The sequence below is a fragment of the Bombus terrestris genome, chromosome 3 (genome assembly GCF_910591885.1).
Source record: "Bombus terrestris chromosome 3, iyBomTerr1.2, whole genome shotgun sequence".
NCBI classification, from domain to species: domain Eukaryota; kingdom Metazoa; phylum Arthropoda; class Insecta; order Hymenoptera; family Apidae; genus Bombus; species Bombus terrestris.
The window spans coordinates 1,028,499-1,048,129 of record NC_063271.1 but is presented as its reverse complement, the minus strand read 5'-3'; the positions used below and the strand labels follow the sequence as shown (position 1 = coordinate 1,048,129).

The window sequence follows — 19,631 nt, the reverse complement described above, 5'->3', positions numbered from 1 at the left end:
AAGGAATAAAAATATTTCGTAAATGTATAGTATATACTATTACCATTGTTGTAAGACAACAAAATACATTAATTCTTAATAATCCATATAATCAAACTTTTTATTTGATTCGAAATACGTTACTTCAAAAATTTATGAAATATTTATGCATTCATACAATAGCCTTAAAGATTTTCCTCATAAAACCAATGAATATCTGAACTCACAGTATATAACAATGAAAAAACATACAAATTCTTATAGCACTTTTATATTTTAATGTTTTACATAATATAAGTTAATTTTATACATTAATAACATAAAAAAATAATAAACCTAAGTATTTATAGACATGAAATTAAGAATAGTCTGACAATCCGACTGCTTTCTTCTCTTGAGTTTCTGTCCATGCTTTGGCTATTGTCTTTTTTATTTCGTCATCTCCTTCTTGATACATCTTCTTCATTAAATTCATCAAACTAGTACCGGGGTCACCATCTTCACTTATATCCGGAGCTGAAGATGTCTTTGATTCCTTGATTCTTTTTTCTACACTTGTTACATGTGACCAATGTTTCGCAACCTTTTTGATAAGGGATACTATCACCATATCAGCCTTGGTTCTAACACTACTCTTATCTGTATCAATATCTTCGCATAAATTATTAATAGTTAAACTATAATTTTTATTGTTCAATCCAAGAATATGGAGATCAAAAGATTTCTCAGTAAAGTTACAAGTCACAGCTTCTTTAGCCAACTGATGCACATCTTTCAATGTGACATATAATTTTACTGTCGTATTTGTTTGATCCCAACCATAGTTATTAAGTTTAACTTCATAACACTTTTGAGAAGAGTTAGACACTGCAACAGCAGGCTTTGTCTGAGATATTTGATTTTCTTCTATCAATCTTGCTAACTCTGTTTGCAACTTCCTAATTTCAAGACTGAGAACATCTTTGCTTTTTTGACGATTAGCTTTTTGAAGTAAACTGTTAAATTCTTCAATGTCCAATTTTAACTGTAAAACAAAATACAGTTGTTCCATGTATTGATTATGTTCAATAAAATTTCCTTTGAACAATTCTATTTAGAACAATCACTATTAGTTTCGTAAAAAATTCACATGATTAACTTCTACTGTAATTTCGATGTACATACATACATACGTACGGATAGCACGCTCTAATATTTTACTACACTGGAATTGTATTTCTCTATAGTCACATATACGATAATTGTTTTGTTGTACAAAATGCGCTATATTTTTCTTATCATTGGTAATATAAAAAGTAATTTAAAAAATTAAAAAACTGCTTACCTCGTCAGCCTTTGTCGACATTTCTTCCTTCAAAATTAACGACAAATAGAATTTCTAAACGTTTAATGGTAAGAGAAAAGAAAGTCAACACTCACTCGATTATTCTATCGATAATGACGTTAAAATCGTATAATTCAATGTTTCTTGACTGTAACACCTCGTTCGTTACAAATTTGTCTCGACCGTTGAGAATCGACGAATCGACTGCAAACTACACACTGTACACTCAGTAGAAATTTCTAGAGAGTTCAAAACTTTTCTATAATATGTAGGCAAATTTCTTTTTACCTTGAATAATATTACAGATACTTTTTAAAGAAAGACACATGTTTTTAAGGCAGATCGTTAAACTTTTTTAGAACTTTTTAGTAAAACTGAAAATATTTTTACTAATAAAACATTGATTTAATGTTAAGTAAAATTTATAATTAGTATAATATATAATATATTTAATATTCAGAATTTTTGAAGAAGTATAGGATATTTGTTTCTATTTGTTTCTATTTGTTTTTTAACATATAAGCACAAATTAAATCAATTTAGTTTACCAATAGATGAATAATAATCGATTAATATTCTTCTTCTAACCTTTAACCTAAAATCTGTATTTGAAATATTATAATTCTTGCATTATGAAGGGTATATTTTTAAATTTCACGAAGAGATCATATGAAAATATTTTGATAGAATTTTGCGATAATAGAATAAGAAATTATAAGTTTATGCTATTTCTTATACGATTTACTAAATGTATCTTTAATACTGCGTTGTGATTGGTTCATTTGAAATTCAACCGAATCTTTGTCGGGCTGCAAACTATTTTTTTATAGGAATTACATTTAATTGATAAAATGGATCATTTTCATTCAGTGGATGCATCGCATTCAGAGAAGAACTCAGAATGTACGAAAACTGTTCATAAACGGCGATCTTCTGTTTTTCAAAGTCGTACAATTACATTTAACGAATATGAAGGTTAGTTAATTTATTCTATTTCTTTGTACGAAACTTTACAATATTTAAAAAATGTTAATAACATATCATTTCAGTAAGATTTCACACAATAATAAATTATCGGGAAAATTAATTTTTAATCGACATTTAATATTTTACAATTGAAGGTACACGGTGTGTAGAAGATGGAAAAACTGTTGATGCTGAAGATGCGATAAAATGCGTATCTAAAATATCGCTAGAAAAACCTATAGATTTAGAAGAATATATAATTAATTTAAGAAATGAAAGAAAAGAATGGATAGAGACATTAAAGCAAAGGAAAGTACAACGAAGAAATCTTGCAAAGCAAAAATTATATTCAGAGAATCGAGGACAACTTTTAGATTTGAATGTTTTAGCAGAATATGAGAAAGCCTTTGTTACAGCCCGGCCAAATTATCAACATATTTACAGAAATTATAAAAAGCTGTCAGATATAGTTGCAAAGACATCAGTATTGTATAATCTAACTTACAAATTAAATCAAAGATTTGTTCGGCAAATGGAAAGAAGATTGTGTAAAGTTAATGATAAAGTTATTGAGATATTAGGCTCATGACATTAGAAATACCATTACATATTGTAAATAATTTTTAACACAAGATTAATTATTGACATAATGCAAATGTATAATTTTTTTACCTCAGTAGATATTAAAATAAATATAATAATATATAAAATAAATAAATAAATAAATGTATATATATATATATTCACATCCTAAACAAGAATAAATAACTGGACAAATAAGAATATCGTTTACTACTTAAATACCCAAAGTATAAAAATTTTATCTTGGTACGAGAGATTTATGGTGCAACCATTAAAATGACAATAGGATTGCATGTGTATTGAAGTAAACATTTGTTTTATCATATTGACGTAATTAATGTTTTAAGTAATTTAAAATAGAATATAGGAACCAATAGAGCTGTCATCTATGCAAATGAAAACTTTTCCGTCTCGCCGCTTTTCTTTCTTTTTGAGATAGATATTCTTTTCTTGATATGCTATTGTGTAATTCCAATATATGATTTATTTTTCTGACAATTTCTTCAGCTGTCATCGAATCGGCTTCAAATTCATGGTTTTTAAACGATGCTGATTGATGCAGAGAATGCAACTGTCCAGAGGGTACTGTGAAAAGATGATATTTCTTAGCATTATGTCCGTTTCTTGGACAATTTGTTTATGTTACATAAGATGTTTAAACTAGATCAACCTAAAATATTTTCGGAAGTAGACGAGTGTGGTGTATAAACTAATGTAAAAATTGTTTTCGTTCCCTTTGTTTCTGTCACTTCACACCAGGCAATATTGTCTATTTGATAACTAACAGCTCTTTGCCTATTCCAAAAGCGTCCTGCACCTTTCCCTGTTATTATTGGATTGATTTCAATTTTTTCACCTGATATTCCCAGATATATTTCAGTCTTTGTCCTGACTTTATTAATTATGTATACCCTATATAAAATGTTACGTATTACTTGCGAGTTATTTTATGATTCTAATAAATAAAAAATACCTGTACGACTGATACAACGGAGCTTCCATAGCAGTCGTATGTCCTTCCATTTTTGCTAAATCTTCGGCAACTTCTTCTTCTTCGTTTTGACCTTCTAGAAAATCTTCCTCGTTCGTTAATTCAACCCAATTGAACATGTTGTGTCGCGCCCTATCGCTGGGTTTCATTTCGGCAAGACCTAACGTTGTGAATTCAAATTTAGATATCGTTTCCCTAGGATCCAAGCACGGTAAATCCCAGTCAACTTCTCCATCATCTTCAGTAAAATACAAGCCATATCTTGTGATATCATCCCTGAAAACATCAAAGAATCAGGGTAGTTTGTATCGGTTAAATATAAACTGAACAACACAAACTACCACAGAATTCTTTAGAGTAATTACTTTAAAGGGTGATCTGGGTGTTCATTTGCATATTTATAGCAAATTAATCCAATGAATTCTAGCACTTTTGCCGTAGCAAGTACAAGTATATGAATGGGATACGTTCTTTGGTTTTTAGGTAACATACACATAAATATCCTATACTTTCTTATAGGAATATCTACTTGTGCCTACAATAAAATTTATGTAAGTAATATCGTCAAGCAGCAATTTCATTAAAATTTGTAAAATTTATTAATACATACGCTGCCGTCGAACTTGGCGTATTCTATAAATGGATTTTGTGGTACATTTGGGCACTTTTCAAGTTGTTCAGACAAGAGAGAATATCTTTTGGTTTGGCCAGTCTTTTTACGAAAATCCTTCCTTTGAAATAATTCTGTTTGTTGAGTAACAGGTATAACAGAATCATTTCTCCACTTTACACTGACTTTAGCAGCCTTTTCCCTTTCAAGATCCATTTTCTCTAATCTTTGCGCGGTATTAGTGCGTTCTCTGTGACTGTATTCCATATCTATATCAATATTAAAATCACAGATCTAAAGTATATATATTTATGTCAAACAAATTTCAGATATTTTTGCTTTCTGGTTATAAAATCGAGTAACGTTATCTTTTATAGAAAAAATACTTTTTATTTCTTCTCTTTTTTAAATTTACCCATTTGTATGTCATAGGATTCTGCGAGAGCATCTAGATCTTCATCGTCGCTTTCTTCCATGCCAGGATAACATTGTAACATTCCATTAGATCTTAGTTGTTTAGGTATATCTTCTCCAAGCATCACCATTTCACATTGACCTTTGAGAAACATCACAGAAGGAAGTTTAAGTTCATTTTTAACCTAAATAGAATCTGCTATGTACCTGTGTTGTCGGTTGATAAAAAACTATCTCTAATATGCGATAGAAGCCAATGTTCGTTATCGTAGAACGCCATTTGTTTATCTTAGATATTTCCGAATCATGAAAAGATTATTTCGAAAATTTCGTTTTATCGTTGCCCAAATGATTCCTTCTTCCATTACTTAGTATGTGTAAACAGCCTGTTTAAGCAATCGCCGACAGGTGGCAGCACATTTTTTTATAAATAAGGATAAGAGTATAAAGATTGCCACGAAAATATTTGAAAATAACTTTGAATGGAATAGATACTGCAAGAAAATATTAGCTACCGCGTGGTCTATCCAGTTAAATTTGTAAATGTTGTACAAACTTAACTGCCAAAGATACGGTATTCTTGAAAAATGTTATATATTATCTTATTCACCCTACTTTTCTCTTTCTACTATATTATTTTCTTTTACATTTCGCGACAAGTAGGCACATCGGAGAAAGAGAAAAAAGCGGTAGGAAATAGAAGAAGAGCAAAGCTGCAACACTCTTAATTTCGAACACGAAACCGGAATAGAACGTTTAGCCCGAGGATAGAGAAGGAAATATTCGGAATATCAGATGGAAGAAAGGGTACGATTAGAAAAGGTATAAAGGGAAGTGTGCCAAAGAAAAAAATGACAAAAAGCAAGAGGCAAGCAGACGAACCCGCGAATTAAACGACCCGCTGGTGACATTTCATCTACGAAATGTTCGATTACTTGAAAATCTTGAAAAGCTGGACAAAAAATGGATGTAGTCGATAACGCCATAAGTGTTTCTAAGATCACGAAACGTTTCCAACGATCATCGTCTGTATCGTCGATCGAATATTATATTATCTACGAAGAAACGATCCACGCATATTCCATTGGTAGCTTTTCAGTTGTCTCTTCCTTCGTTCAATATAACAAATTTGTAAATTAATCCACATCTAAAAAAGACATTCTTTTTCAATAGATGACTACGTAGAGTAGCATAAACGCATCGAACGTTGAACTATATATATGGCGGAAGCGTCAACGGTCGTTTCTAGCCATCGACTACGTACGTAAGTAAATACGTATGTTTGAGTGGCGCGGTTTTAGGAGTAGCGGTACGTATGCGGTAGAAGTCCTAAAGTAATGCGAAGAACTGTTGTCCTCGTCGTGGCGATTCTCGCCTGCATCCTCCGCATCGCGAGCGTAGAAACTGCAGTGTGTACGTAATAACCATGTCGCAGTACAAAGCCGACAATTAACCGTACTGGCAGCGAGCGTCATTTGTCATCCTCTACGTTACTGCCACGGAAAATATCACCGAGATTTTCCAGTAAAATATTACTCGAGGATTAACGCGATAACTCTCTGAGGGATGGTGGTCAGTCGCGTTAAATACTAGAAATACGATTCCGGATGCCAGACGCCGCTAATTATTGGCCGAAAAAGTGCGTTATATTCATAAAGAAAACGAATCGATTATTTGTTACGTACTTGCTACGAGAGTTGCGTAATTGAAATTACGCGACAAAGCGTGGTAGTTGACGCGGATAAAATGCAGATAAAATAAGATTTGAAATTTTAAGCACGATCGATAATCGTCGAAGCGGTCCGATGAAACCAAAGTATTAAACTGGAATCGGTAATGTTGCTTTTCGTTCTCAACGCGAATGTTTCTTCGTTGAATGTTTCTCTATCTTGTATTCCGTATTCTGTATCGCTGTATACACATTCGCTCGTAATAACGACGATTTTGAGGCTAACCAACGAAAGACCCGTTTACGGGAAAGCGTTTCTCGTTGATCGCGATCAGGGATGAAACGCGAACAAGCATCGTTCCTTTTAATCGCTATTGTATCTGGAGAAAAACGGGGAGGGAGAATTGCCTCGAAGTAACAGGGAAAATTGTCCGAACGCAACGAGAATGGAAACAATAGATAAGATGATTTGATCGATACAAGATTTCGGAATTTCTTTTCTTAAACCGGAAAACTATAGAAGATTCGGTTTCTTTCCGCGCGAGTAATATTAAAGTGGCGGAAAAGCTACGAAATGCGACATTGCCGCGAATACTTGAACATGTTTCACGGAAGAAAACGAACCGATGCAAAAGGAGGAGTTATGCGTACCTAGTCGTCCGATGACGCGCGCGGAAGAAAACTATGTATATGTATATAGATGCGACGCGTACGAACGTCGCAATCTTGATATTACGATTTTCGAGTGTCATATCCATGTAACTCGTGGATATCGATATATACGTTCTATTCTATTAGACGAATATAGTATAAAAGACAGTCTAGACGAAAAATCGTCGTCGGCGTTGAAATTAAGACCAAAGCTTTTTGATAAAACAACGACGATCATCTTTTAATTCGAAAAGTTTCAAGACAGTTCTGTTCGTGATGCGCGTGGAAGAAAACGCGGCGAATGCAAATACGCGTTACGACGAATGGCAAAATGTATCGGAGAATAACGAAAAATGAAAAATGATTATCGTATAAGGCACGATTGCTGGGAGGAAGAAGCGAGAAGATGCAACGGAGATAAATTATATACGATATACGTACATTCTGGCATATAAGTACAACGAAAAAAAAAAAAAAAGAGAAACGAGAAGAGCAATAGGAAGGAAAGGAAGGAGGGGAAAAGCTGGAAAAAGCCAGAGGCTGCAAAACGGTTGAATAGGAAACAATATGCAACGCTACCAACTTAGCAGGAGAAACCAGCCAGCTACGAGCACCACCCCGTTTACTACGCCTCGGGGCTATTTGCAATTGTTCTTTCTCTTTCTCTATCCTTCCCGGTCCGTCTCCGTCTACCTTTCGCCACCTGATCTTCTTCTTCGTTTCGGAGAGAGAATCATTCCCTGTTTCCCCTCTTTTTACTTGTACCTTCTCCTACAGATCTCTGTTTATCAATCCTTCTTGCTCTCTGTAAGTCTCATCTTCTTTCCTCGTGTCTGGCGTGCTCTCTTTGTCGTCGCGTTCCGCGCTTCTACGTCCTGCTCTTTCTGTCTTCACCGTTTGTTCCTGTTCCTGTCCCTCTGGCTCGCTCCATAATAACGGCACTCCCATTCGAAGTACAATAGCTGGTCATAAATTATCCTCGAAAACGGTAGCGTTAGATCCTACTGGATTCACCCTTTATACAAACCGGGCGCACGCTCGCTTAATTGAGCATCCTCGATAGCGCGATACGATTTCGTATATCCCTGCTAAATTTTCAACGTGCACTTGGGAAATTACCGAAACGCGAGCAACGGCCGAGCGCGGTACGACGGTAGGCCTGCCGATTTTCCAAAGTAAATTTCTTTTTCCGTGCTCGCACTCGTTTCTACTCGTTGATATTCTTCTCTATCGTTAGCCCAGACTCGGCTGTGCGCTGCAGTGTTTCGTCGTTTTACGAAAAAAGCGGCAGAGAGTAAAAGAAAAAGAAACGAGAATTTGTACGAATCGAGGAAAGTTTAACCGAATAGAACCTTAGGGAAGAGAGATAAGGACAAGCTTGGACCGATTTCGAAGGATCAACAGCCGGTGATACATAGGAGATTAAAGCTCGCATCGAATTTCTAGCTAATTACAAACACCGATTCTAATTGCTTCGACCATAGTTCGATGATACGAGTAAAACCGATAAGTCGCAGCGAACGAGACATCGATTTTCTCGTTTCCGATCTGACGATACAAACGTTACGTGAAATTAACGCAACGGTGCGTCGCGTCGTTCGATGTTAAAGCATCGGCAGCGTGCCTATTCCGTTCGAACCGTTAAGCGGCGATTTTTCCGATCGCTCCGGCAAAATGTGTCGAGCGAGGCTTTTCGGAGTACCGCTCCTTTAAAACGGATTTCAATCGGTTTTTGATTCGTTCGAATAGAAACGACGCTCCAGGTGTATATCATTTTTCAATCAATTTCATAGCGGTTCTTCTTTACCGCCACCAATGTTCGTCCTTGCTTTTATTTAATTTTATTTCTCATTTTAATCAGTTTTTGAAACAAAAAGACGCTATCGTTCTTTTTACCCTCGTCTAACGACATCGTTGCTTTTATTACGAAATCTGCTCGGAACGGCGTCGCGACCGCGTTATCGTTTATCGGCGCTGTCTCGTGGCAAATCCCGTTTTTCAATCCGGTTTTCAATGTTTCAGTGCCAACGAACGCATTTCGTTGATCTATTATTCCGCGTTGAAACGACAAGCCACCAGTCGCGGCCGGACGAAAGAAACGTAAATGAAATTCGTGTTTGCGCGGAAACTTTCCGATCGAATACCAGTTAAATTCTTACGAAGGAATCGTCCGAACAGACTGTTTTCTGTTCTTCTTCTTCTACGAATCACTCGCTCACCAACCGGCCCGTTCTATCTCGAATCTTGCGCTCTTTATCCTTAAAAAATCCTCGTCGATGAGAATCGACTTTAATCGTTAGTACCCCGGTGTTTGTTACCGAAAACTGGAGATCTCCAATCTCGAAACACACCAGACGAAGGACAATAGTAAAAGGAGAGAGCAGAGAAGTCGAACGACCGTGATCGATAGAAAAGGAAAAACAGAAGAAAAACAGAGAAAAGGAAGAAAGTCCGTCTTCGAACGACGTGTAAGCGATCTTCTTTCCTGTCACGATCGTCTCTGACAGGCAATTTAATGTTCCAAGAGTAACCTCAATCTTGTTTAATATTTTGTCACATTGAACCAGACACCATACTGTTTGGCGAGATTGCAAGCGAGACGCTCTTCTCTCGAATATCAACTACTTACGATAGGGCGAAAGATCGTTGGTGCGAGAAAGAGGAAAGTTAAGGCAGATACGAACCATCTCCTTAAAAAGTTTATCCACCAACGGCAAATCTCCGGTAAGTTTACCGAGGAACTTTCAACCGAGCGCTCCTCCACCGGCCGGCTAGCGTTTCCTGGAAAGTGTTTTCGGGTAGACAGCCAAATCGCTCGCAATCAGAGTCCCCTACTGTTTTCGATTACTCCTTATTATCTCTCACCTTCTTGGCTTCTGGCCGGCCGATCTCGAGGCCGAGAAGCTGCCTTTTGTTCGCATGCTTCATAACGCTAATTCGCTCCGTGTACTATCGTAAATTTCAGCACGACCAAGAAACTGGGGACGCGGACTATCGCCGAGATCTCGTTAACCGTTTCTTCGAGCTCACGGTTCTTTCCTTTCAGAAAAAAAGCATAATTCCACGTTTCTCGCTCGCAAAGCCGGTCACGTTTAAGTCGTACGTCAAACGAAATACCCTTTGATCCTCTCGTTAACTCGGTAGATGAGTTTGCCCGATCCTGCAAAGGATAACAAAAAGGAAAGTGCCTAGAAGAGGAAGCTTTTACATGCGCCTGTCGTACTTCATTGCTAAGCTAATAGAAGTTTTATAACGATCTCGATATCGTCGTTAAGATCGCGCGGAAGCCACTCGAAAATATGCGAGGTTCGAGAGCATCGTGGCGTCGGAATTAAACATTGTAAGAACTTTGAAAATCTTTCGAACGAGGTCCCATTCGTCGATCGCTTTCGCGTACGCGCTTGCAAAACAACAAGCTAGTTTTTCTTCTCGAATCTTCTCCTCTTCCAAGCCTATTCTCGTTCCTTCGAACGTTCGAACTCCGGCCAATCTTCTCAACCGATTTTCTTTTTCTCTATTTTCTTTCTTTCTCTATTACGGAACGAGCCATCATCGTTCCATCACGTTGCAACGTTATGACGCAGCCTCTTCCTAAACTCCGTCTTTTCCTCGTGTTTCTTGTCGAGTCTCTGTTTCCCGAGACACCGAAAAAGCACTTTAAATAGGTTATTTTGCACTTTTCAAAAAATCTGGACGAAAGAAGAAGAGGAAGGAGAAGATGGAGAAGGAGAAGGAGGCGAATAAAACCGATAAAGCGAAGCAAAGCAAAAGAGATCGATTTCTGTGATTTATTCGTTCGTTTCTCTAGTAAGCGTATGCCAAGCAGGAGCTTAGGATTCACCGGTTACCGGTTAATAAATTGGGGCCGACTGTCACGAAGGATAGGTGCAGGAGAAATCAAGAGGATAAGCGAGCCACGACTTAATTCGCTGCTAACACGCCGTTAAATCTTAACGACTCGAAGCAAGAGCCAAGATTTTGTCCCTCCTAAACTCTGCGACGCAGTCTGTGTCTGAGAGTACCGCTTTACCGCTTCTCATACTCCCTGCCTCGCATTTTCCTATCCCGTATTTGCCTCTGCCCCCTTCAAATTCACCTAATCTCGTCAGCCTCCGAAACAGTTACCGCGTTACCCTTCCATTACTCTTGCTTGCCATCGTTCTCGTTTCGCTTCGCTTTTCCCCGTAAGTGGATTAGAAATCAAACACTTGGACACTATCGTTCTTTACGTGTTTTCATCCTACCAAGGCGAAAATTTATCATATACGTTCGTATCGTACTTTGCTATTCACTCGTTTTTATTTTTCGAAAGCTCGTTAAAGTTAAGTTAATGTACAAAATGAATAAAAGAAGATAAAATAAGAAAAAAAAATTAAGTATCGTTGCAGAGACGCGTTTCGAGTTAATCTGTTGTAGCGTCGATTTTCCGGTAATCGGGTAAATCGAACTCGTCTTTTGACGGCTGATTCCGGCCGTCGTAACCCGACCAATCGATAAAACTCGTTTCTTTACGAAAAATACTATTTTTTAGATTATGCTGGGATAAAGATAAAAAATTCTTGTAGGATTTGCAGAGTATCGAGAGGAAAATTCGTTCGAGTATGTAAATGACACGTAAAAGACATTATACTCTACTTACGATCAAGATCTTCGACCTTTCGATCGATGTCCTTTGTCTCGTGCTTACGTTCGATAGCCCGCAACGCAGTTACGCGAATCGTTTCGTCTCGATCGACGGTGGATGCAAAGAACTGTATGGAAAGAGATTGCCCAGGGGGAATTAACGAAGGGACTGGACCGTTGAAAAACACGAAAGCGCCTTTAACTCATGCTGCCTGTGTTCCTTTCACCGATCCAACGCCATTACACGAGAAATTGGAAATCAAGTATTCGATTCTGCCGGTAAGCAAATTTCTATCGCGGAACAAAGTGTTCCTGCTTGTTGTTCGCGACGACGCGGCGCGAGAAAAGAGAGCTGCCTCGCTTAGGGGAAACGTTCGATCGTCGTATTCAATGGAGGCGTGCGATTAAAATGCGCATAACGAATCCGTGTTAATTACGCGTTATGTGAAAAATACCGGGCCATTATTATTGGCCACTTTTTACGTATTTTTATCTCCGCAAGTTTTCATTTACGTTTGTCACGAAACAACTATTATATATGATCGTTGAATCAATTTATCGCGTAACGCGTGTTTCGAGACGTTGTTGCTACTTTTCATCAAGTAACGTCTTTTTATGCTCACCGACGATTTTCAACGTATCTTTAGAACGAATACGAAAAATATAGTTTGCACGGAATTTCTCAAATCGTCGGCCGAGTCGAGCGGTTCGGACGATTTATTTCATAGCGGCAAAGGAGAAAGAAACAAAGAAACCGATGAAAAGGAATAGAACGAGCCTCGAAAGTAGATGCGTTACGCGCTTTTCTTTCTTTGCTGCTGTCAACCTTGCCCCCGCTCTCTTTTGTTTGTCCGCTTTCACACGTTTTCATTCCTGCTCCTTTCTCCAAGTTTCATTCCCCTATCGCTCCGCTTTTAAAATAATGGCTCGCGGTATCTCCTTCAACCGAGCTAATAAAATATAAAGGATTTCTTTGTACGTTTTAGCGCGCAAAAGATTTTTGACCTCCGCTAGAAGAGACAATCGCGTTCCTTTCCATCTTTTCGCGTTGCTCAGCCCTCTACCGTCGCTGTTTGCATATCCCTTCTGCTCGTACGTTATTCTTTTGATTCGCGGACATGCCAGCAGCAACGCGCAGCATTTTAAACATTCACAGAGCAACTTGACACTGGGAATATTATCTTCGTCCAACGGTTCGTTACTTTCGTCGCCTTTTCTCTTGTATTCGTATTTCTCTGGCGAACGATGCTTCTACAACGATCATCCCACCACTGTTTCTATTCGCGTGTTCCATAATAATAATAATCTTTGTCGTCACATACGTTTTAATTGGGATATATCGTAGATTTCGATCGTATTTCGGAGCGAGGGATAAAACGTGTAGGGATTTATATCATTACCGAATTGTCATTACGGGTCAGGTGTACGAGCGCGTCATAGAGCAGAGAATACGAAAGAGGAAAAAGGAATAAATCGAGGGTAAATGGCGAGCGAAGATTTATTTGGGCGCGTACGCCGAGCCGAAAAGAGGCGGTCCGTACGGAAATAACGAATGGGATAATAATTGAAATTAGGAGGCGGCGGGCAGGCTAATACACCGACAAGTCCGACGAGCTGGCAATTAAATCCTGACGTATCGCTATCGTGGTCTCCGCCTTAAGCCAATTTTCCAATGATGGAATGCGATTCTTCCGTCTGCGCGTCGCTTTGTTAACCCTGCCTACCCGCTAAATTGCCATCAGCAATCACGTGACTCTAGAATCGTACATCTTGCTTTTCGTTGGCGATTCTAGGCAGTGCGACGACAGGCGGACGAAGAAATTCGTGGCCGCAAAGTTTGAAAGATATCGCGAAAAGTTGTTTCGAACGGGTTAACAACGTTGGAAAATATCGAGCGAGTTCGCGCTTTCAATTAGCCGCTGTTTCGTAAGTAGAGCTATCGAGTCTAATTTCACCTGGTCCCGGAGAAACGCTTGTAAAGCGTATCGTTATCTTCGAAATTTCGGTTATGCATCGCGGCAGCCAGCAAGTTTGAAAAAGCTATTATCCTTGACGGTGTTTAACGACGCCGATACCGAGCTCAGCGTCGAGCCGATCGGCTACGCGGGTTTAAACGTTAAATATGTGGCCGATAAAACGCAACGCGTTCGATAACACCGGCTGCACGGCGCGGCGTGTCGTAGCCTCGATTAACCAACGCGATCCGTGTCGCGAAAAGAAGTTTCGCGCAAATAGAATACGAGCGGTGGTATTAACGCGGTGGACTGGAGGCGAGGATGTTCGCGTTAGAAAATTACAAATCGTTGGTGGCGAGAAGGCGTTTAAACGTTTTTCGGAATGATAAATGCGTCCGTACGACAACGAACCGTCCCAGAGGTTTTCCAGGGTGCAATCGCTTTAGGTGATTCAGGCTTGTCTAGGAGGTATAAAGAGCGAGTTTGCGCCCATGGGGAGATCCACGATGTCCTGACAAACGACCATGGTATTCAGATGTCGATCTCTGTCGAGATTCTCGTCCGGACCGCGTTTTCTCCGTTTCACTTTCGTCGCAGTAAAACTTTTAATCGCGGCGCACTTACGCTGCCAGCAATGTCACCGTTAAACTCTCCGTCGCTTCTTTGTTTTCCCTTTTCGTCAGTTTTTCCAGGTCAGCGACGCTTCGTTAATTACGGCTTCTCCACACGATCGTTATCCCGCTTCGGTTTTAACTACCCGACCGAATTCTTCGTATCGAAACATTCACGCTCTCGCGCCTCGTGTTTTCGATAATCCCTCGTTTTTCTTCTTTTTTATTCTCACCTGTATTCTCCCCTACACCGCCGTGTGACCAACGTTACGTTCTGAAATTTGTCTCGCCTCTATCGAAAATCGAAGGCTAACCTCGCCTTCTATACCCGATCCCCTTCTACAGATTTCCGCGACTTAACTCAATATCCGTGTGTATGGTCCACGGAGAATTCGCACGTCGATATCTAGATTTGCCTTATTGCCTCTACCCTTTTGCCGCTTGATACGCTACTATCGTCCCGTTCTTCTCTCGTTCTGGCCGAGAAGCTCGATCCCATGTACCGTATCTTATTCCATTTTCCTCCTTCGACAAAATATTCCATTGAAAAGCAACTTTTTCAACGGTCGACGATTCCCAACTCGATTCCCACTCGCAGAACGGACTGTCTCGATTTTATCAAACGGATATATTGTTCGTTTCAATTCTGAAATTTCACCCGCGCGATTCTCTTTCTATCCATTCCCGTTCAAACGATTCATACGTACAGGAAACTTCTATGTATTCGCGTTTTTCCCGTCCAGCTTTCGAGGGTAGAACGTACCAAAGGACCACTCGGCGTATTAATTTAACAGTGCGTTTATCAGTGTTACTAGCGCGTGTTGCCTGCACCGTACCGGGACCGTTGCCTCGAACTCTCTCTCTCTCTCTCGACTCGACTGATCGCTTGCAACTACCCAACTCCTCGCAAATCGCCTCGTGACTAACAACCGACCGAGGTACCGAAGGCGTATCGAAGTTTCTCGACCCTTTCGGCCTGTCGGCATTTACGCTTTATAGCAGCACTGTATATATTTCGTCGGCGTTTCCGCGACACCGCGATAAGGACCAAAGAAGCTGTTGGAAAGAGAATCGTCGTGTCAGGGCCGAGAAACGCGTCGCGTTCGTCGTTAGTTGTAGTTTCTGCAAGATGACGGTTCCTTGGAATTATCGCGGATCCCGGGACGTAACAACGGCCTCGTGCCGCTACACACAGCGAGCGACTAATCATCGGACTAATTCGTTTCTTCGAATGCCCTGTCTCGTTCTCCAAGAATTTCCTTTTATTCGCCGTGTTTCATTCTGATTTTCCACGTTTGATATCCGGACGAAATATTCTTTTATCTTTTATTCTCCTTTCCTTTTCACCTCGCTCCGCCCCTTTCTACGAGCCAGTTTAAGTTTCTTATCTAGTACGGATAAATGGTACCGTTCGTTTATTTGTCACCTCGTGTTCTCCGTTTGTTTCTTTGCTACATGGCGTTCGAGTTTGTCGGGATGGAAAATTTCGTCCGTTAATTAACAATCTCGTTATCTTCGCGGACGATTGCACAGACCGAAGCACTCGACATTAATTTGGCGTAACGCGCCGCTTCTACGGAGAACCATTTTCCTCCTGTTTGATTTCTACTACTTACCGCCGCGATTGCCCCTCTTCCAGGGGCCGATGAAAAATAATTGTAGCCGCTGAGCGAACCGGAAGGAACGATAACGACACCGGCTAACGACTTGGCAAAGTGTCGCTGCCAACGTAAATTCCTCGCGAGAATGAAAATTAACCCCGCTTTGTCATTCGTTTCTTTCGTACAAGTACATTCGTCCCCCCGTCGATTTGTTTTTTTTTCCTTCCTTCCTAACGATTCGTGTATAAACTCGAACGAAAATGCGTATCGACGAGATTTCACGGAAAATATTTGCGTCTTTTGTTATCGATGCCATTAAAGCTCGTTTAAATTCTACGAGCTAATTGCTTTTCTTAATTTTCTTTGGTTCCAGCGACGGGTCTTTTAATCTTATTAACTGTCATCGATTTCCCGTCAAGCTCCTGCAGGAATTTCGAATAAACGTTCACGGAACGGAAGACGGGTGAAAAGGACGCGCGGCCGGCGGAAACATTTCGAACGTATTGCCGCTCATTCTGCGTTTGAACGAGCAAGTCGCCCATCCGTAAACGGATCGAACGTAAATTCAGATCAGCGACGTTGCAACGGAACCGTGCAAAATCCTTCGCGTACAAGACACGGCTTCCCTTTCGTCCCTTCCTAAGATACTAGAACGTATTTTCGCGAAATTTAGTCAAGTTCGCCTTTAGAACAACTTTCAAACGTTACCTCTATTTTCTTCTCGTTCTTTTATTCGCGACGACACGCTGCGTCGTTTCGACAACGCCTACCACGCTTTTCCGACGCTCGAATCGTCCCCGCCTTCCTCGTTCCTCGTCTCCTCGTCTAACACGTAACCGTTTAAACTTGCCGCTGTTCGGAGCAAGAAAAACGCGTCTCATCGCGCGATCGTTGAAAGTTAAATTCGTAAAGTTAGCGTGTCCTTTCGCTGATAAAAGCGACATTGGCAGTTTTACGGATTTTTAAACGATTATCCGACAATTTGGACGGACACACCTGTGCTTAATGACATCCGACTCGATGGAATTTCGTGGCTCGAGCTGGCTCGAGCTGGCGCGCTACGAGCAGGCAGAACTTTGACTCTGGCATGGTACGTAAATATTCGTCAGCAACAGGTCTCTATAATACGAATCGAAAGAACGAGGGCGAAAGCACGGCAAAGCGGTTTCCGCGTGTGCGATATCCGAGTAAGTTGAACCGGAGAAATCAAAAGGTGTCTCGTTATTTTCGCGCGGTAATTGGACGAACAGCGAAATCAGCCGACCGTGTTCAGACGCACATTCGCGCGGTAAAAGCATTCCTTTTACGCGATTTTTATGCCATGTGTTTCAATTTCCTCGCGTTTAAGGGCCACGTTGGAATTTATAATTCCCGAGTTATATCTGTCGGCGATTTCTCGTTCGTGTTCGCCTGTGGCGCGTCGTAACGCGAAATATAAAAATTTCTCCTGATAGATAAACATCGACGAAACAGAAGGGTGAACGTGACCGAGCATAAAACGAGATCGCGAGAGGGTCGTGGCGTCGGAATCAAACGATCGGAGGGTGTAAATTACTTTTTCATCGTTTATCGGTGATAAAGAAGGAACGAGCGGTTGAGAACGTACCGCGTCTCCGGGTTGTTAACCGACGCACACTCCTTACCACTGTCACTTTCTGACCGAACGACCGACTTTCCGTCTTTGTCGGATCTTCTTCCTTCCGATCGGCCAATCTGCTTCGATCTTTAAGGCTGTTCTTCCGTCGGAGCCCGTCGAGGTCGGTCCGCAGCACGAAAGCGCAGTGGAACGACCGCGAATCGTGCATGCGCGACTACCGACAGCGCACGCGCCACCCTCCTGTCTTATATCTATAAGGGCAGCTACCCTCGACGAGGCCAGTCAGTTCTTGCCCGTTTTCGCTCGGGTTACGATCGATCGTTCGCTTTGCCACCTTGTTTCCGTGTTTCCTTTCGTTTCACACGATTTCCGCAAGATCAAAGCGGCTACCGTGCCACCAAATCGCCTCCACACCGAACCAAAACGAACGATTTTTGTGATCGATTTTCTGTGAAGTGCCATCGGCTGTGTTGCGCGCCATTCGTCCTTTCTACCATCGAGAGGTAAAAGTGTCGCTACGAGAGGCGGTACGATTCAGAGTTCCAGGACGATCTACGAGAACGAACGATCCCGTTCATACACAAACGATTCCTTAGACACGCGACAACGTATCTCGCCTCCGCAACGTCTCGTGACCCACTCCTCGACTAGCTTTGCGGGCATCAGCCTCTTGGGAGTTTCGCTACCGATTACGGAACGTGCCCCTCCACGCTCTCTCAAGATCATCCCGTCACTTTGTCCACGGGACGTGAATCGCAATACCAAAGGTAAGTCGCTAAGACGCTTACCTCTGATCCCGATCGATGTTTCGTATTTCTGTTTCCTTTTCCTTTTGGTTTTTCTCCTTTTTTTATTTATTACTCGGCTGAACTCGCGTATATCTCAACGACCACGAAGAAGATCGCCGCCGGTGTTTTAAACACAACTTTCAAATAAATAGCGAATAGTAGACGCGTACTTAAAAATAGATCGATCCGTTCTATCGATCTTGTTCCACTTGAATCGCAGCGTGTAAAATTAGGGACGCGATCAAAGCCCCGCCGATTTAAAGATAAAATATCGAGCTTCGCGATGCAACGCAACGAGCAAGTGTCGAAATGCGCATTTTATGCGACACGACATAAAACGCAAACGTTTGAGTCGGAGACGCACGATTAACCGTCGCGCTCGAAAGCAAAAGACGTTTACTCGCGATCATCTAGTTTTCACACGCTTATATTCCCTATTTGTACACGTCTATTCTTCGTCTACATAATGGGAAAACAACGTCGAGTCGTAGATTAATGTTTCTCCGGTCGACTAAATTAAAGCGGATTCGAGGCTCGATTCATCCTAACGGATGTGTAGTTTGCGCGAAGCATGACGAACGGCCGGATGGAGAATCTCACGAGTAGAATGGGTCAGGAGAATCTCTGTCGTTGAAAATTAATTCAAGTTCGATTAGACGGCGAGCTGTGATCCAACGGGCAACCCTTTTGCCTGTTAAGCGCCTATTAAGAACCTGCGATTTATTTCACCGATCGTTGAAAATCCAACGGATCGATGGAACGGAGCCTCTTCCTCCAGCGTGCAAAAATGTTTGGATCTAGCAGGAAATTACGATCGGTATAATTTTGATTGTACGCGTGTGTTAGAGGCAGAGGATGGATAAAGATAGGATAAAGGAGAAAGAATGGGAGAAAGAATCGGAGAAAAGGGAAAATCTTGACGGAGAAGGCCTCTCTCGCGGTGTTGCGGTTCGTTGGCGCGGCTTGATCGAAAGGGTATTTCCTCGGCATACAAGGGAAAAGTTCTTCCGGCAAGATAAACTGCTCTTCCCCCTCGGTGTTCTTCGCTGGAAACTTGGTCGGGCGCGGAAACTTTCGTGAAAGATTCACAAAAGATTTTTTTCCTTCGGATGTTGAAATATAATTCAGAGAAGGGCGGCTAAAGTTTCTACGGAGGAAATTTTAAGCCGTACATGTACACGGCCGACACACAGCGGCAATTTTCAAGGCATTGTCCGGAAAATTAATTATTGCTCGACAGCTTCTAAAGTAACGAAAACCAAAGTCGGCC

The 19,631-nt window shown here is 40.8% G+C and overlaps 3 protein-coding genes across 5 annotated transcripts; 1 reads left to right on the top strand and 2 right to left on the bottom strand.

The window, feature by feature from the left end:
- Positions 1-234: 234 nt before the first annotated feature.
- Positions 235-1,932, bottom strand: LOC100650477 (calcyclin-binding protein). 3 transcript variants are annotated; one of them, XM_012320848.3, is made up of 4 exons: positions 1,892-1,932; positions 1,592-1,677; positions 1,304-1,514; positions 235-1,003 (listed from the first exon to the last, which is right to left on the bottom strand). In XM_012320848.3, exons 3-4 carry the CDS (start codon positions 1,322-1,324, stop codon positions 338-340), a joined length of 687 nt encoding a protein of 228 aa, XP_012176238.1. In that variant the 5' UTR covers positions 1,325-1,514; positions 1,592-1,677; positions 1,892-1,932; the 3' UTR covers positions 235-337. The 3 variants fall into 3 exon arrangements, with proteins under 3 accessions (XP_012176238.1, XP_012176237.1, XP_003394355.1); XM_012320847.3 differs by lacking the exon at positions 1,892-1,932 and having other exon boundaries at positions 1,592-1,720; XM_003394307.4 differs by lacking the exon at positions 1,892-1,932 and having other exon boundaries at positions 1,304-1,696.
- Positions 1,933-2,142: 210 nt separating this feature from the next.
- Positions 2,143-3,052, top strand: LOC105667148. Its single transcript, XM_012320849.3, has 2 exons — positions 2,143-2,278; positions 2,425-3,052. Exons 1-2 carry the CDS (start codon positions 2,155-2,157, stop codon positions 2,856-2,858), a joined length of 558 nt encoding a protein of 185 aa, XP_012176239.1. The 5' UTR covers positions 2,143-2,154; the 3' UTR covers positions 2,859-3,052.
- A 70-nt stretch (positions 3,053-3,122) lies between these two features.
- On the bottom strand, positions 3,123-5,260 carry LOC100650595 (target of rapamycin complex 2 subunit MAPKAP1). Its single transcript, XM_003394308.4, has 7 exons — positions 5,074-5,260; positions 4,868-5,008; positions 4,453-4,721; positions 4,208-4,377; positions 3,825-4,118; positions 3,522-3,763; positions 3,123-3,436 (listed from the first exon to the last, which is right to left on the bottom strand). Exons 1-7 carry the CDS (start codon positions 5,144-5,146, stop codon positions 3,234-3,236), a joined length of 1,392 nt encoding a protein of 463 aa, XP_003394356.1. The 5' UTR covers positions 5,147-5,260; the 3' UTR covers positions 3,123-3,233.
- Between the last annotated feature and the right edge of the window lie 14,371 nt (positions 5,261-19,631).

Coding starts and splice junctions, on each gene's coding strand:
- LOC105667148 (XM_012320849.3), top strand. CDS start 2,155: ATGGATCATTTTCATTCAGTGGATGCATCGCATTCAGAGAAGAACTCA. Junction 2,279..2,424: donor TACATTTAACGAATATGAAG/GTTAGTTAATTT, acceptor TTACAATTGAAG/GTACACGGTGTGTAGAAGAT.
- LOC100650477 (XM_012320848.3), bottom strand. CDS start 1,324: ATGTCGACAAAGGCTGACGAG. Junction 1,004..1,303: donor TGTCGACAAAGGCTGACGAG/GTAAGCAGTTTT, acceptor TTTGTTTTACAG/TTAAAATTGGACATTGAAGA.
- LOC100650595 (XM_003394308.4), bottom strand. CDS start 5,146: ATGGCGTTCTACGATAACGAACATTGGCTTCTATCGCATATTAGAGAT. Junction 3,764..3,824: donor CCGTTGTATCAGTCGTACAG/GTATTTTTTATT, acceptor CATTTTATATAG/GGTATACATAATTAATAAAG. Junction 3,437..3,521: donor TACTTCCGAAAATATTTTAG/GTTGATCTAGTT, acceptor ATCTTTTCACAG/TACCCTCTGGACAGTTGCAT.